General features: G+C 47.1%; 2 protein-coding genes across 2 annotated transcripts; both read left to right on the top strand.

Moving 5' to 3' along the window:
- The first annotated feature begins 3,361 nt into the window (after positions 1-3,361).
- Positions 3,362-13,027, top strand: LOC125544497 (basic endochitinase A-like). The gene is made up of 2 exons (XM_048708210.1): positions 3,362-3,446; positions 11,891-13,027. The coding sequence occupies exons 1-2, from the start codon at positions 3,432-3,434 to the stop codon at positions 12,830-12,832; spliced, it is 957 nt and encodes a 318-aa protein (XP_048564167.1). The 5' UTR covers positions 3,362-3,431; the 3' UTR covers positions 12,833-13,027.
- On the top strand, positions 3,432-4,561 carry LOC125544496 (basic endochitinase A-like). Its single transcript, XM_048708209.1, has one exon. It carries the CDS (start codon positions 3,432-3,434, stop codon positions 4,389-4,391), a length of 960 nt encoding a protein of 319 aa, XP_048564166.1. The 3' UTR covers positions 4,392-4,561.
- Positions 13,028-16,967: the final 3,940 nt, after the last annotated feature.

Below are 16,967 nucleotides of genomic sequence, written 5' to 3'. Positions count from 1 at the left end.
AGTACCACATCGTCCCTATTCACCGTGGAGCGCAGCGCAGTTAGTTCCTCAGCCTCTAGGGCTTCGGATAGTGCCTCGAGGGCCAGTGCGGCTGTCTTGTTTTCGGCGCGGAGTGCTATGTCCGGATCACTAGCGAGAGTGATGATCCCGTTAGGCCCGGGCATCTTGAGCTTCATGTACCCGTAATGGGGTATTGCTTGGAAGATTGTAAACGCTTCCCGCCCTAGCAGAGCGTGATAACCGCTGCTGAACGGAGCCACATGGAATGTGACCTCTTCGGACCTGTAATTATCCGGCGTGCCGAACACCACATCTAGTGTGATTTTTCCTGTACAGCGCGCTTCCCGACTGGGGATTATTCCTCTAAAGGTTGTGCTGCTTCGCTCAATGCGGTTCCAGTCTATTTCCATTTTTGAAGGGTTTCCTCATAAATGAGGTTCAATCCGCTACCGCCGTCCATGAGTACCTTGGTAAGACGAAAGCCATCCACTATTGGACTAAGGAACAATGCGGCTGGTGCTTGGGCTGTTCAGAATTTAGGTTCATCACTGGCGTTAAAGGTAATAGTCGTGTCACTCCATGGGTTTATTGTTGCTACTTGGTAGACTTCGGCAAGGCTGCGGAGTGTCCTTTTTCGCATATTATTTGATGCGAAAGTCTCGAAGACTGTTAATACCGTATTGATGTCTCCGGGGTGGCTTTCTGTGGCCTCCGGAATTAGGAGATCTTCGCCAATTTTGGCCACCTACCGGAGTATCCAACATGCTCTAAGGCTGTGAGTTGGTGTGGCGTCTTCTGTACTATGAATTTTACAGTGTCCATTAAGCCATCCTTCCAGTACGGTTCCATGCCCTGTAGAAGGTTTTTGCTTTTTGGTGTTTGACCCGGGTGTCTGGCGATGATGCACCCTTTTATTTCGGACTGGGTTTGTAGTCAGCGAAGCGTGTAATATCACGGCGACTTATGGCGTTGAGGATTCCCTTGTCCGTGCAATTATTGCAGAAGATTGAGATTGCGTCTTCCTTGCGGCAGTCCCTTATCCTGTTCCTAACCAGGAGGAATCTGGCCCAGTAATGATGTACTATTTCATCGGGCTCTTGCCTGATTTGGGATAGATCGCTTATGTTCGGGTGGGTGGGTGGAATTAAATCCGAAGCCTCACCCAATCTGAGGCTCAGAGGCCGAGGAATTTCCGAACTCAAAAATTTGGATTCCTGGATGTTGTCCAATGAATCCAGCCCGTCGCCTGACTCTAAGTTCAGGTCTTGAGTGATATCCTCCCCTCCGTGGGTATCCGGCTTGGAGGGATCGGGAATCCGGACGTAGCTAGTCCTTAAGATAGATGAAGGGTCGCCGCACTGTCCCTCTACCACGGCAACGTGATGGGTGACTTGGGGTGAGTTAATCTCTCTCAGATCGGGTTTAGGCCCAATCTGGTCGTAATCCGTAGCGACTCCCAGGGCGGCGATGCGATCCAAGAGCTCGTTTATGGAGGGGAGCTCCATTGGATCTAACTGCTCAGCAAGTTCCGGGCTGACATGAAGATTGTTTTCGATGGCTCGAGAGGTCATCGTCGGCGTAGAAGCCGAACAGGCGGTCATAAGAAAACCACCTAGCCGGAGGGTTTGGCCGACAGTCAAAGCTCCCTTAGCAACGGTGCCGTCTTTAAAGACGGGGCGAGGCATCCTTCCTGATGGCGACGACACAGAGGAACTCTCAATGAAAGCACCAATGTCGGTGTCAAAACCGGCGGATCTCGGGTAGGGGGTCCCGAACTGTGCGTCTAGGCCGGATGGTAACAGGAGGCAAGGGACACGAAGTTTTACCTAGGTTCGGGCCCTCTCGATGGAGGTAAAACCCTACGTCCTGCTTGATTAATATTGATGATATGGGCAGTACAAGAGTAGATCTACCACGAGATCGAAGAGGCTAAACCCTAGAAGCTAACCTATGGTATGATTGCTGTTCTGTACGTTGTCCTACGGACTAAAACCCTCCGGTTTATATAGACACCGGAGAGGGTTAGGGTTACACAAAGTCGGTTACAATGGTAAGAGATCTATATATCCGTATCGCCAAGCTTGCCTTCCACGCCAAGGAAAGTCCCTTCCGGACATGAGACGAAGTCTTCAATCTTGTATCTTCATAGTCCAGGAGTCCGGCTGAAGATATAGTCCGGCCATCCAGACACCCCCTAATTCAGGACTCCCTCAGTAATTCTCTTAAAACCTGGAAAGATGATGTTCATTAGTGTTATTTTACTCTATTTTATTCATGTCAAACTTTAAAATGTAATAATCTTGTCATAACCTGGAAAGATTTGTAATTCAGTTCTTAATATGTGAAATATGTGTTGTAATGGGGAAGAGGAGTTGGAGCACTCGGGTGCTCCACCCCTTATATGAGTATTAAATTCATAAAAGAAACTAGGGAAATTAAAAAATAGGAATTTTAGGATATCAAACCTAGGTATCCAATCTACTTCCATGTGAAGTCTCGTGAAAAATCCCAGAAAATGTATTCTTGATGAAAAAAGACAAAAAGAATCCAACACATAGAAAAATACTATTCTGTTTGGATGGATTGTAGGCCGGACTGCATTTTCTTCGACATGGATGCATTTCCTGATATCTTTTCAGGAAACTTCACACGTGAGTAGATTGGACAACCAGGTTTGATTCCAAATTATTTTAGTTTCTCATCCGCAAAAAAATTATTTTAGTTTCCTTGGTTTTTTAATTTAATATTTATATGAAGGTGTGGAGCCCCACGAGCTCCTGCGTATTTTCGGTTGTATTGGAGACTATTCATATGTATCCAACATTGTTTGCCTGGTCGGCAGGGCGTCGCTAACAGAAAAAAAAACGAGTAGAAAGAGAATGGAATTCCATGCACGCAAGCGACATCACCAAAAAAATTCCACGTCTGTCCATCCATTAATGCGGCGATCAATGTTTGGTCGCACATCAAAGCTGAGCTGGTGCATGCATGCATGCTTGCTTGCTTGCACACGCGCAGGAAGCGGGAGAAAAATATGGCCATCAGAGCAACCGAAGCTGACTTGAGAGGGTTTTTCCACGCTTACTTCCAGCCCGATCAACGTCCGGTGCACCGGCATCGGCATGTGCACCAGCGCCAGCATTCCATGCTTCCATTAGTGATCACTGACTCATCTGTAGCTAGCTTACACGAGATCGAAACATGCGTACAAAGTGCACGTACTAGATCGCTCTCGAGATCTGCCGAACTTGCTTGTACTACGTAGCTAGACTAAGTAGAGCGATCACGGCCTTGTGGAAAGCTGGACACGTCTGCTGTGGCTTGCTGGCTATATAAAAACGTGCACTCACCAGCTTTCTGGCACACACACCACTACACGAGCAGTGTGACACACAATCACCAGCTGAGCGGACTCTGCTTCATTGCCCAAGATGAGAGGAGTTGTGGTGGTGGCCATGCTGGCCGCGGCCTTCGCCGTGTCTGCGCACGCCGAGCAATGCGGCTCGCAGGCCGGCGGGGCGACGTGCCCCAACTGCCTCTGCTGCAGCAAGTTCGGTTTCTGCGGCACCACCTCCGACTACTGCGGCACCGGCTGCCAGAGCCAGTGCAACGGCTGCAGCGGCGGCACCCCGGTACCGGTACCGACCCCCTCCGGCGGCGGCGTCTCCTCCATTATCTCGCAGTCGCTCTTCGACCAGATGCTGCTGCACCGCAACGACGCGGCGTGCCTGGCCAAGGGGTTCTACAACTACGGCGCCTTCGTCGCCGCCGCCAACTCGTTCTCGGGCTTCGCGACCACAGGTAGCACCGACGTCAAGAAGCGCGAGGTGGCCGCGTTCCTCGCTCAGACCTCCCACGAGACGACCGGCGGGTGGCCGACGGCGCCCGACGGCCCCTACTCCTGGGGCTACTGCTTCAACCAGGAGCGCGGCGCCACCTCCGACTACTGCACGCCGAGCTCGCAGTGGCCATGTGCGCCGGGCAAGAAGTACTTCGGGCGCGGGCCCATCCAGATCTCACACAACTACAACTACGGGCCGGCGGGGCAGGCCATCGGCACCGACCTGCTCAACAACCCGGACCTCGTGGCGTCGGACGCGACCGTGTCGTTTAAGACGGCGTTGTGGTTCTGGATGACGCCGCAATCACCCAAGCCTTCGAGCCACGACGTGATCACGGGCCGGTGGAGCCCCTCGGGCGCCGACCAGGCGGCGGGGAGGGTGCCTGGGTACGGTGTGATCACCAACATCATCAACGGTGGGCTCGAGTGCGGGCGCGGGCAGGACGGCCGTGTCGCCGACCGGATCGGGTTCTACAAGCGCTACTGCGACCTCCTTGGTGTCAGCTACGGTGACAACCTGGACTGCTACAACCAAAGGCCGTTCGCATAGTCGATCGACTATATGATGCGAGAAGACATGCAAAAAATAAAGGCTCACACTAGATATTGTAACAATGGCTTTGCGATAGACATCGCCTAGTACAAGGGAATAATGGTGCGATCATCGCAAGATGCGTGTGTAGTCGATTATTATGCAATAAATGATATGTTCCTATCAAAGTTTTTTCAAATGAAATGCATTTAACTCGACTTCAAATTAATAAAACCATCAACCGGGTAGGATATAAAGTGCAGATTATTACAACGGCTGCGCATGAGGAAAAAAAGACTGAAAAATTACAGACATAGAAACTATAGAAGCCAGCCAAAGAGCGAAACTGTCAACACAGGGAGAAACAAAATCATGTTGTCAAAGAGCACAACATCGACCAGAACAAAGGGAACGAACCGCCAGTGAATAGTGAAGAGGAGGATCGAGCCTTGCAAGGAGAAACCATTAGCTCTGCCCCAACCCAGTCGTGCCAATGCCGGAGGGGCGACCATCTCCCCTACATCCAGCATGAGGATGCTGCTCATAGGCCGGCAAGCACGGACGCAGCAGGGCAGCCACCGAAGGGCAACAAGGCACACATCCCCCCCCCCCCCTCCACCGTCGCCGGATATCCGAGGACGCATTGCACCGCAGCCACCAGCAAGCCACAGATAGCAGCACCCCAACCCCAAGCCGGCACTTCCAAGGAGGACCACGACACCAGTGCGTCGCCACCGGCCGGCCAAAGCCCTAGGTTTTCACCCGTGGACTAAAGGAAGGGAGGGGGGAAGGAAGAGGAAACCTAACAAGCCGTCAGGAGGGGAGTACCGAAGCCAGAGCACCGCTGTCGTCGACGAGGTCGATACGGAGTCGACCAAGGGATTCCCCCGTTCCAGTCTTCTGTCGCCACATCATCTGGGGATTGATCTGGTAGCCTGAAAGGGCCATATCAGGATCAGCGATGGGGGAAAGCCGCATCACGGAACGAGGCCAGAGATCCGAGCAGCGAGGCGCCTCCGCCACCCAACCACTGCCCGCGCGACCTGAGGGGCAACCTGCATGCACCTGCAGCGCCACCCACCGGAGAGGTCGACGCCGCCCGTCAGATCCAAGGTCGTCGCCTCGGCGCCCAAAGCTCCCTGCAGCGAAGCAGGGAGCAGAGCCTCGCCACCACCTTCATCGGATGTCGCGCGGCGACTGACGACGTCCTCAGCTGGCGATGGGGAGGAAGGGAGAGGGGGAGTGGGTGGCTAAGGTGCTAGGGTTTTCGCCCGCACGGGGCGGTGTGAGAGCCACGAGGTGTTTTTTCTTCCAATCCAAGATTCGCATCTTATGTTGGTCATATCATATACCTCTATGCTTTACTTGTATAAAAATCACAATTGGTGATGATGGTATGTCTGCCATCCAGCATTTTTGACCGTTCGATCTACATCTAACGTATGTGAGGCAAACTATGGCACATCTAAAAAAATCGTCTACCACTCCACTCCATGATTTTGCAGAAATCCTCTTCGTTTCTCTGGTGTCTTGAGACCTGGTGCCGCCGCCATCTACCCCCAACTCCTCGCATGCCTCCTCTGCTGTGGCAGCCTACCGCCTACCACCACCACGCCCCCTCCTCTGCGCCATCTCCTTCGCTCCCTTCCCAGCTTCCTCTGATGCCACCCTCCACAAATACGCCACCGACGCCGCCAGTTCATCTCCCGCCACATACTTTCTCCTAGATGTGCCACTGCCAACCATCACCACCATGCCCCCTCCTCGTCGCCGACTTCTTCGCCACTTCCCATCTCCTGTCAGCGCTCACGCCCATAATGAGGCCAAGGAGGGCGAACTGCGCGTCTAACGTCTTATCGGACATTAGGCAGCAGGAGAAATCCACGTGCCACCTTAGACTCACGTCCACCATGAGCCCGCATTCGCTAGCTACGACCTACAACCATGACCACTGTTGGTCACAACTTCTTAGACAAGGACTGGCACCTTGCAGAAGACAATAGGTTATGCAATCTTTCACTCCTAAGAGCATGGTTAATAGTATATAGCCAGTTGATGGCTATATGAAGTTTTCATGTCATCTATAGTCATCTACTATACTCACTCATATAATAAGGTGGGCTATAAGGTTGGCTATAAGATTAGTACTTTTTCTAAGCATCTCTCTTTCTCTTTCTTTGCATTTATTGTATTTGCCTATAAGCTAGCATATAGTTGGGCTCTTGCACGAGAGTTTGCTCTTCTTATTTTTTGGTGTCTCTCTCCTCCACGTAGGCAAAAATGCCATGTAAGCGGGTTATAAGCCATATTGTACGTACTTTAACTGCAGTGGGCTCTCGAGATCCTTGCCCCTCCAGGTAAAAATTGCTCTGCTTCACCTCTGCTTGTCGTAGCATGCACGCTAGATGCTCGACAAAATGCCAGAGTATGTATACCGTCTTATCCCTCCATAGTATCAACCATTCAGTTGGTAGATGCAATTTTCGTTTTTTTGTTTTAAATTACTCTGTGCGTCATGGATGAGTAGCAAACTTCGAAGATCTAAACATGGGAAAATGTCACAACTGACAAGTTATATTTATATTCGTGCTCACAGTGTGTCAGGCGACATACAAATGATGCTCTTAAAAATTATGATCTTGTCAAGTTATTATATATTTTTGTTTACAAGAAAAACATTGTCAAGTATATGCACACATGCACGATAATTTTTTGTGTGTGTAGTTATTGACAATGAAATCTTTCATAGTTGTTACATCTCTAATCAATTCTTATGCTTGCAAGAGCCATGGTTGCATAATATGTATAATGTCATTCATAGGGAGGAGATGAAATAAGGTTGAATTTTCAACACTATAATGCTAAATCTATGTTGTGAAGAACAACTGGATCACACCGGATATCCAATTTATTCTAATTTATTGATGCTGACAAAGATGGCATTTGCCTTGAAGTGGAGTCGCTACTGAGATTTTGTTAAAGCTACTAATATCAGTTATTCTTCTTGTATTGTAATACTCCAAAATATTATTTTTTCATTGTAAGAACTCTCCTACTACTAATTTTTTGTTAAAGAAGTTGACATCAAAACTGGAGGATGCAGGTCATTGCGTTATATGTTGATGGACTATCTTCGTTTTTGAATACTATAGGTTGTTGGGCACTCCGAGGATATCTGGCGAGGTATTGGCAAGCTTCTGATCTCACGAGTACCCTCAACGGAAGGTCTCAAAGCTGTCTACTGTAATTCTCACTCTCCGCACTAATGATCTTGATCTGCTTGAGGTTAGTAATCAAACATGTGCATTTATCTTCTATATTGTTAGTTTCATGGATTTAGATAACATATAGTAGTTGTAGTATATGTTAAATTTGTTTATTTTATATATGTTTCTTCTGAAGTCAAGTGAATTTTTGTGGATGCCAAATTAAAACAATTTATCGGGCTGTAATTATATAATCATTCTTCACGAAGAAGAATATATAGTATCAGTGTTAGAATCAAACCGGAGTCAAGCTCAGATATTACGGGGTCATATTACATTTGATAATCCATGGACTGGTGGCAAACTCAAAAAGGCCTTGCAGTTAAAGAATAGGCCATAAGTTTTGATAATCCCATGGGATGCAGTGTTAACTAGATGCTCCAGCCTTTGTACTTCTAATATACAGAATTGCAGAGGGCATCCGTAATTAAATCCAAGAAGTTTACCTATACACTTCTATTAATCCAGGAAATCTGAACCATTTGTGTACCTATTGATTGGGCTGAGAACATGTTGGGGAGTGTGGCCCAAATAACATGCGAATTTTCAATTGAACCCACTTGGACGAGAACCTCCTTGGATAGGCTGTGAAGGAGACAAGCTATAATATGTCGATCTTGGACGAGCGAGGGAGCATAGGCAGGGTTTGGGACGAGGTGATCCTTGCCCTCTGTCGTCTTAGAGATGATGGTTTTTGATGGTTCGGCCGTGGTCTGATCTATGTAACCATGCGGAATTGTGCTAAGAATATATTTTTATGGTAAATCTAACTATGGTGTTCTTTGTACCAATACAATTATGGTGAAGCAAAATACAATATCATAAATTTGAAGATGCAAAATACAATATCATGATTTCCATGAGATCCGATCATGAAATGTCAATTATCATAATCTAGTTTTCATATGTACTAAGTGATTCTCAAGGTATGGTGTCACTGTGATAGCTCTTGTGCAGAAAGAATATTGCACTTATCAATCTTGTGGGTGTGAGTTTTGAAACCAACTTTTGGACACTGAAACTTGCGAAATGTAAAATCTACTGAAGAAAGTGGAAACAAAGCGGCAATAAATGATAGAAGAAAGAGAGGCATCTACCGGAATCAAAATAGATGGCACGTATCCAACCTTGTCAACCAGTACACCCAAGTGCCTTTTGATCGTCCCTGACAACAAATATTTGGCCTTGCTTTATAGGCTATCTTCACTTCGTTTTCTAAAAGTTGTTGTAAGGAGAAGTCGTGACTATTGCATCTTTCAAGTCAATGTCTAGAAAATTAAGATGATACTGAAAATATTCTGGGACCGTTGCCAACAATCCTATAAAGATGTCCCCGACTATTGCATCTTTCAAGTCAATGTCTAGAAAATTAAGTTTTAATAAACACGCACTTACTTTGCGGTCATTCATCACTACGGTTATAGGTCTGAAACGTCTCTAACGTATCTATAATTTTTTTTATTGTTTCATGCTATTATATTATCAATTTTGGATACTTTATATGCATCTTTATGCTATTTTATACCATTTTTCGGAACTAACCTATTTACCCAGTGCCTACCGTCAGTTGTTGTTTTCTGCCTGTTTTTGGTTTTCCAGAAAATCAATACCAAACGGAGTCCAAACGCTACAAAATTTTTTGACGATTTTTTTCTGGACATAAGAAACCCTAGAAGCTTCAGGAGGAGACCAAACGGGAAGCGAGGAGACGGCAAGGCAACAGGGCGCGCCCAGGGGGTAGGGTGTGCCATGTTACCTTGTGGGCTCCACGTGGCTCCGTCTGACCTAATTCCCCTTCTATAAATTCTCAAATATTGGGAAACCCCTAGAGAGCCACCCGAAACACTTTTTCCGCCGCCGCAAATTTCTGTTCTTCCGCGATCCCATCTGGAAGCCTTTTTTGGTACTCTGTCGGAGGGGGAATCGATCACGGAGGGCTTCTGTATCATCCTTGCTGCCTTTCGACGATGCGTGAGTAGTTCACCACAAACCTACGGGTCCATAGCTAGTAGCTAGATGACTTATTCTCTCTCTTTGATCTTCAATACAATGTTCTTCTCGATCTTCTTGGAGTTCTATTCGATGTAATCTTCTTTTGCGGTGTGTTTGTCGGGATCCGATGAATTGTAGGTTTATGATCGAATTATTCATTGAAAGTAATTGAGTCTTTTGCGGTGTGTTTGTCAGGATCCGATGAATTGTATTTCTCTCTAATCTATCTGTTTGGTTTCGCCAACTAGATTGATTTATCTTCAGTGGGAGAGGTGCTTTGTAGTGGGTTCAATCTTGTGGTGTGCTCACCTCATGGCAGAAGGGGTAGCGAGGCATGTATTGTATTATTGTTACTAAGGATAAAATGGCGGGGTTTATTCATATTTATTGGGTTTACTTTGTCTACATCATGCCATCTTGCTTAAGGCGTTACTCTATTTGTCAGGAACTTAATACCATAGATGCATGTTGGATAGCGGTCGACTGGTGGAGTAATAATAATAGATGCAGACAGGAGTCGATCTACTTGTGTGATGCCTACATGCGTGATCATTGCCATGAATAACGTCATAACTATGCAATTTTCTATTAATTGCCCAACAGTATTTGTTTACTCATTGTATGCTATGTGTTCGAGAGAGAAGCCTCTAGTGAAAACTATGGCCCCTATGTCTACTTTTATCATATTATAAAAACCAAAAATACATTGCCGCAATTTATTTACTTTTATTTTGTTTTGCAATTTTTATATATATATATATATATATATATATTTGCGGGGGTTGCAATTTATATATTTACCTATACAAGATTTGATCCTTGCAAGTAACGGGTTCAAGAGGATTGATAACCCTATTGCCCGTGTTGGGTGCAAGTATTTGCTTTTGTGTGTGCATGTATTGTTCATGAGGTTTGCGTTATTCTTCTATTGACTCGAGGTTAGAGTCATTCTCTTAAAACCTGGAAAGACGATGTTTTTTCTTTGCGAATTAGAAAATGATGATCATTAGTGTTATTTTACTCTATTTTATTTATGTTTATCTTTGAAATATAATAATCCTGTCTTAACTTGGAAAGATGTGTAATTCAATTGTTCTTAATCTGTGAAATGTGATTTGTATTGGGGAAGAGGATTTGGAACACTGGGTGCTCCACCCCTTATATAAGTATTAAATTCATAAAACAAACGAGGGTAACTAAAAAAAACTAGAATTTTTGGATATCAAAGCTAGGTATCCAATCTACTTATGTGTGAAATTTCGTGAACAAATACTAGGAAATGTTCTCTCTGTGAAAAAAAATCAATGTATAAAAAAACTGTTTGGATAGATCGTAGGTCGTTCTGTATTTTCTTCGCCACCGACATTTCCTGGTTTGTTTTTCAGGAAACTTCACATTGAAGTAGATTGGGCACCCAGGTTTGATATGCCTAAATTACAGGATTTTTTTTGAATTTTTCCGGTATTTTTAAATTTAATATTCATATAGAAGCGTGGAGCACAAGCTACAAGGAGCTCCTGTGTATTTTCCGTTGTAATTGAGACTTTTTTTGCGGGAAATAATTGAGACTATTCATATATGTATCCAACATAGTTTGCCTGGTCGGCAGGGCGTCACTAACAGAAAGAAACGAGTAAAAAGAAAGAAAAAAATATGAATAGCATATGCATGGAATTCCATGCACGCAAGCCATGTTTAATTCCAAGAAAATTCCACGTCCGTCCATCCATTAATGCGGCGATCAATGTTTGGTCGCACATCAAAGCTGAGCTGGTGCATGCATGCATGCATGCTTGCTTGCTTGCATGCGCGCAGGAAGCGGGGAGAAAAATCTGACCCAGTGAGCCATCGAAGTTGAGTTGAGAGGAATTTTCCACGCTTACTTCCATCCCGATCAACGTCCGGTGCACCGGCATCTGCACCAGCACCGGCATTCCATGCTTCCATTAGTGATCACTGACTCGTATGTAGCTAGCTTACACGAGATCGGAACATGCCTACAAAGTACACGTACTAGATCGCTTTCGAGATCTGCCGAACTTGCTTGGACTGCGTAGCTAGACTAAGTAGATCGATCATGGACTCGTGGAAAGTTGGACACGTCTGCTGTGGCTTGCTGGCTATATAAAGACGTGCACTGCACCAGCTTCTGGCACACACACACACACACCACTACACGAGCAGTGTGACGCACTAGCTAGTAACTAAATCACCAGCTGAGCGGGCTCTGCTTCATTGCCCAAGATGAGAGGAGTTGTGGTGGTGGCCATGCTGGCCGCGGCCTTCGCCGTGTCTGCGCACGCCGAGCAGTGCGGTTCGCAGGCCGGCGGGGCGACGTGCCCCAACTGCCTCTGCTGCAGCAAGTTCGGCTTCTGCGGCTCCACCTCCGACTACTGCGGCAACGGCTGCCAGAGCCAGTGCAACGGCTGCGGCACCCCGGTACCGGTACCGACCCCCTCCGGCGGCGGTGGCGTGTCCTCCATTATCTCGCAGTCGCTCTTCGACCAGATGCTGCTGCACCGCAACGATGCCGCGTGCCAGGCCAAGGGGTTCTACAACTACGGCGCCTTCGTCGCCGCCGCCAACTCGTTCTCGGGCTTCGCGACCACGGGTGGCACCGACGTCAGGAAGCGCGAGGTGGCAGCGTTCCTCGCTCAGACCTCACACGAGACCACCGGCGGGTGGCCGACGGCGCCCGACGGCCCCTACTCCTGGGGCTACTGCTTCAACCAGGAGCGCGGCGCCACCTCCGACTACTGCACGCCGAGCTCGCAGTGGCCATGCGCGCCGGGCAAGAAGTACTTCGGGCGCGGGCCCATCCAGATCTCGCACAACTACAACTACGGGCCGGCGGGGCAGGCCATCGGCACCGACCTACTTAACAACCCGGACCTCGTGGCCACGGACGCGACCGTGTCGTTTAAGACGGCGTTGTGGTTCTGGATGACGCCGCAGTCACCCAAACCCTCAAGCCATGACGTGATCACGGGCCGGTGGAGCCCCTCGGGCACCGACCAGGCGGCGGGGAGGGTGCCTGGGTACGGCGTGATCACCAACATCATCAACGGTGGGCTCGAGTGCGGGCGCGGGCAGGACGCCCGTGTCGCCGACCGGATCGGGTTCTACAAGCGCTACTGTGACCTCCTCGGTGTCAGCTACGGCGACAACCTGGACTGCTATAACCAGAGGCCGTTCGCATAGTCAATCGGCTATAGGATACGAGAAGACATGCAATAATAAAGACTCTAAATACTGTAACAATGGCGTGGCGATAGACCTCGCCTAGTACAAACAAATAATGGTGCGATCCACGCAAGATGCGTGTCTAGTCGATTATAATGTAATAAGTGGTGTGTTCCTATCCAAGTTTTTTTTAATGAAATGCAATTAGCCCAACTTTAAATTGATAAAACCATCAACCAGCTAGGATACAAAGTGCAGATTATTACAACGGCTGCGCATGAGAAAAAGAAGACTGAAAAATTATAGACATAGATCGCCCAAGGCCGAAACTATAGAAGCCGGCCAAAGAGTGAAACTGCCAACACAAGGGGAAACAAAACCATGTTGTCGGAGAGCACAACGCCGACCAGAACAACGGGAACAGAGGACTCCGCGGACCGCCAACAAGCAGTGATGAAGAGGATCGAGCCTTGCAAGGAGAAACCATTAGCTTTGCCACAACCTAGTCATGCCAATGCTGGAGGGGAGACCATCTCCCCTACATCCAGCACAAGGATGCCGCTCATAGGCCGACAAGCACGGATACAACAGGGCAGCAGACCAGCAGCCGTCAAAGGGTAACAAAGGCACACATCCCCCGTCTCCACCATCGCCGGACATCCGAGGATGCATTGCACCGCAGCCACCACCAACCCACAGATGGCAGCACCCCAACCCCAAGTCTACCCCAAGGCAGCGCTTCCAAGGAGGACCACGACGCCAGTGCGCCGCCACCGGCCGGCCAAAGGCCTAGGTTTTCACCCGTAGACTAAAGGAGGGGAAGGGGTGAAGGAAATATGCCCTAGAGGCAATAATAAAGTTGTTATTTATATTTCCTTATATCATGATAAATGTTTAGTATTCATGTTAGAATTGTATTAACCGGAAACTTAGTACATGTGTGAATACATAGACAAACAGAGTGTCCCTGGTATGCCTCTACTTGACTAGCTCGTTAATCAAAGATGGTTAAGTTTCCTAGCCTTGGACATGTGTTGTCATTTGATGAACGGGATCACATCATTAGAGAATGATGTGATGGACTAGACCCATCCGTTAGCTTAGCACTATGATCGTTTAGTTTATTGCTATTGCTTTCTTCATGACTTATACATGTTCCTATGACTATGAGATTATGCAACTCCCGAATACCGGAGGAACACTTAGTGTGCTATCAAACGTCACAACGTAACTGGGTGATTATAAAGATGCTCTACAGGTGTCTCCGATGGTGTTTGTTGAGTTGACATAGATCGAGATAAGGATTTGTCACTCCGATTGTCGGAGAGGTATCTCTGGACCCTCTCGGTAATGCACATTACTGTAAGCCTTGCAAGCAATGTGAGTAATGAGTTAGTTGCGGGGTGATGCATTACGGAACGAGTAAAGAGACTTGCCGTGATGAGATTGAACTAGGTATGATGATACCGACGATCAAATCTCGGGCAAGTAACATATCGATGACAAAGGGAACAACGTATGTTGTTACGCGGTTTGACCAATAAAGATCTTCGTAGAATATGTAGGAGCCAATATGAGCATCCAGGTTCCGCTATTGGTTATTGACCGGAGATGTGTCTCGGTCATATCTACATAGTTCTCGAACCCGTAGGGTCAGCACGCTTAACGTTTGATGACGATTTGTATTATGAGTTATGTGATTTGATGACCGAAGTTTGTTTGGAGTCCCGGATGAGATCACGGACATGACGGGGAGTCTCGAAATGGTTGAGACGTAAAGATCGATATATTGGAAGGCTATATTCGGACATCGGAAATGTTCTGAGTGGTTCGGGTATTTTTCGGAGTACCGGAGAGTTACGGGAATTCACCGGGGGAAGTATTGGGCCTTCATGGGCCTTAGTGGAAAGGAGAGAAGGGCCACAAGGGGAGGCCACACGCCCCCCATGGGCTGGTCCGAATTGGACTAGAGAGGGGGTGGCGCCCCCCTCTTTCCTTCTCCGTCTCCTCTCCTCCCTTCTTCTCCTACTTGGACTAGAAAAAGGGGAAACCTACTCCTACTAGGAGTAGGAATCCCCCCTTTGGGCGCGTCCCTTGTGGTCGGCCTTCCTCCTCCTTCCCTCCTTTATATACAGGGGCAGGGGCACCCCAAAGACACGACATACAATTGTCTTAGTAGTGTGCGGTGCCCCCCTCAACAGTTACACACCTCGGACATATCGTCGTAGTGCTTAGGCGAAGCCCTGCGCCTGTAACTTCATCATCACCGTCAACACGCCGTCATGCTGACGGAACTCACTCTTGGCCTCAGCTGGATCAAGAGTACGAGGGACATCACCGAGCTGAACGTGTGCAGATCGCGGAGGTGTCGTGTGTTCGGTACTTGATCGGTTGGATCGCGAAGACGTTCGACTACATCAACCGCGTTACTAAACGCTTCCGCTTTCGGTCTACGAGGGTACATAGACACACTCTCCCTTCTCGTTGCTATGCATCTCCTAGATAGATCTTGCGTGATCGTAGGAATTTTTTTTGAGATACTGCGTTCCACAACAGTGGTATCCGAGCCGGGTCTATGCGTAGATGTTATATGCACGAGTAGAACACAAAGAGTTGTGGGCGATAATAGTCATACTGCTTACCAACATGTCATACTTTGATTCGACGGTATTGTTGGATGAAGCGGCCCAGACCGACATTACATGACCGCGTTCATGAGACTGGTTCTACCGACGTGCTTCGCACACAGGTGGCTAGTGGGTGTCTGTTTCTCCAACTTTAGTTGAATTGAGTGTGACTACGCCCGGTCCTTGTTGAAGGTTAAAACAACACACTTGACGAAGAATCGTTGTGGTTTTGATGCATAGGTAAGAACATTTCTTGCTAGAAGCCCATAGCAGCCACGTAAAACTTGCAACAACAAAGTAGAGGACATCTAACTTGTTTTTGCAGGGTATGTTGTGATGTGATATGGTCAAGACGTGACGAGATATAAATTGTTGTATGAGATGATCATGTTTTGTTTAAGTTATCGGCAACTGGAAGGAGCCTTATGGTTATCTCTTTATTGCATAAGATGCAAGCACCATACAATTGCTTTACTTTATCGCTATGCGATAGCAATAGTTGCAAAAGCAATAGTTGGCGAGACGACCATGTGACGACACATTGATAAAGATCAAGATGATGGAGATCATGGTGTCATGTCGGCGATGATAGAGATCATGACGGTACTTTGGAGATGGAGATCAATGGCACAAGATGATGATGGCCATATCATGTCACATATTTTGATTGCATGTGATGTTTATCTTTTATGCATCTTATTTTGCTTAGTACGATGGTAGCATTATGAGATGATCCCTTACTAAAATTTCAAGGTATAAGTGTTCTCCCTGAGTATGCACCGTTGCGATAGTTCTTCGTGCTGAGACACCACGTGATGATCGGGTGTGATAAGCTCTATGTTCACATACAACGGGTGCAAGCCAATTTTGCACATGCAGAATACTCGGGTTAAACTTGACGAGCCTAGCATATGCAGATATAGCATCGGAACACTGAGACCGAAAGGTCGAGCGTGAATCATATAGTAGATATGATCAACATAGTGATGTTCACCATTGAAAACTTCTCCATCTCACGTGATGATCGGACATGGTTTAGTTGATATGGATCATGTGATCATTTAGATGACTATAGGGATGTCTATCTAAGTGAGAGTTCTTAATTAATATGATTAATTGAACTTAAATTTATCATGAACTTAGTACTGATAGTATTTGCATATCTATGTTGTAGATCAATTTCTCGCGTATAGCTTCCCCGTTTTATTTATGATATGTTCCTAGAGGAAACTATGTTGAAAGATGTTAGTAGCAATGATGCGAACTAGCTCCATGATCTGAGGATTATCCTCATTCTTGCACAGAAGAATTATGTCCTTGATGCACCACTAGGTGATGGACCTATTGCAGGAGCAGATGCAGACGTTATGAACGTTTTACAAGCTCGGTATGATGACTACTTTATAGTTTAGTGCGCCATGCTTTACGGCTCAGAACCGGGGCTTCAAAAAAAATTTGAACGCCGCGGAACATATAAGATGTTACAAGAGCTAAAATTGGTATTTCAGACTCATGCCCGAGTCGAG

The sequence above is a fragment of the Triticum urartu genome, chromosome 3, assembly GCF_003073215.2.
Source record: "Triticum urartu cultivar G1812 chromosome 3, Tu2.1, whole genome shotgun sequence".
Lineage (NCBI taxonomy): Eukaryota > Viridiplantae > Streptophyta > Magnoliopsida > Poales > Poaceae > Triticum > Triticum urartu.
Note: the sequence above shows the minus strand (reverse complement) of the source record. Positions and strands in the feature narration are given on the sequence as shown.

What these genes read in the sequence shown, in the direction of transcription:
- LOC125544496 (XM_048708209.1), top strand. Translation starts at nt 3,432, where the DNA reads ATGAGAGGAGTTGTGGTGGTGGCCATGCTGGCCGCGGCCTTCGCCGTG.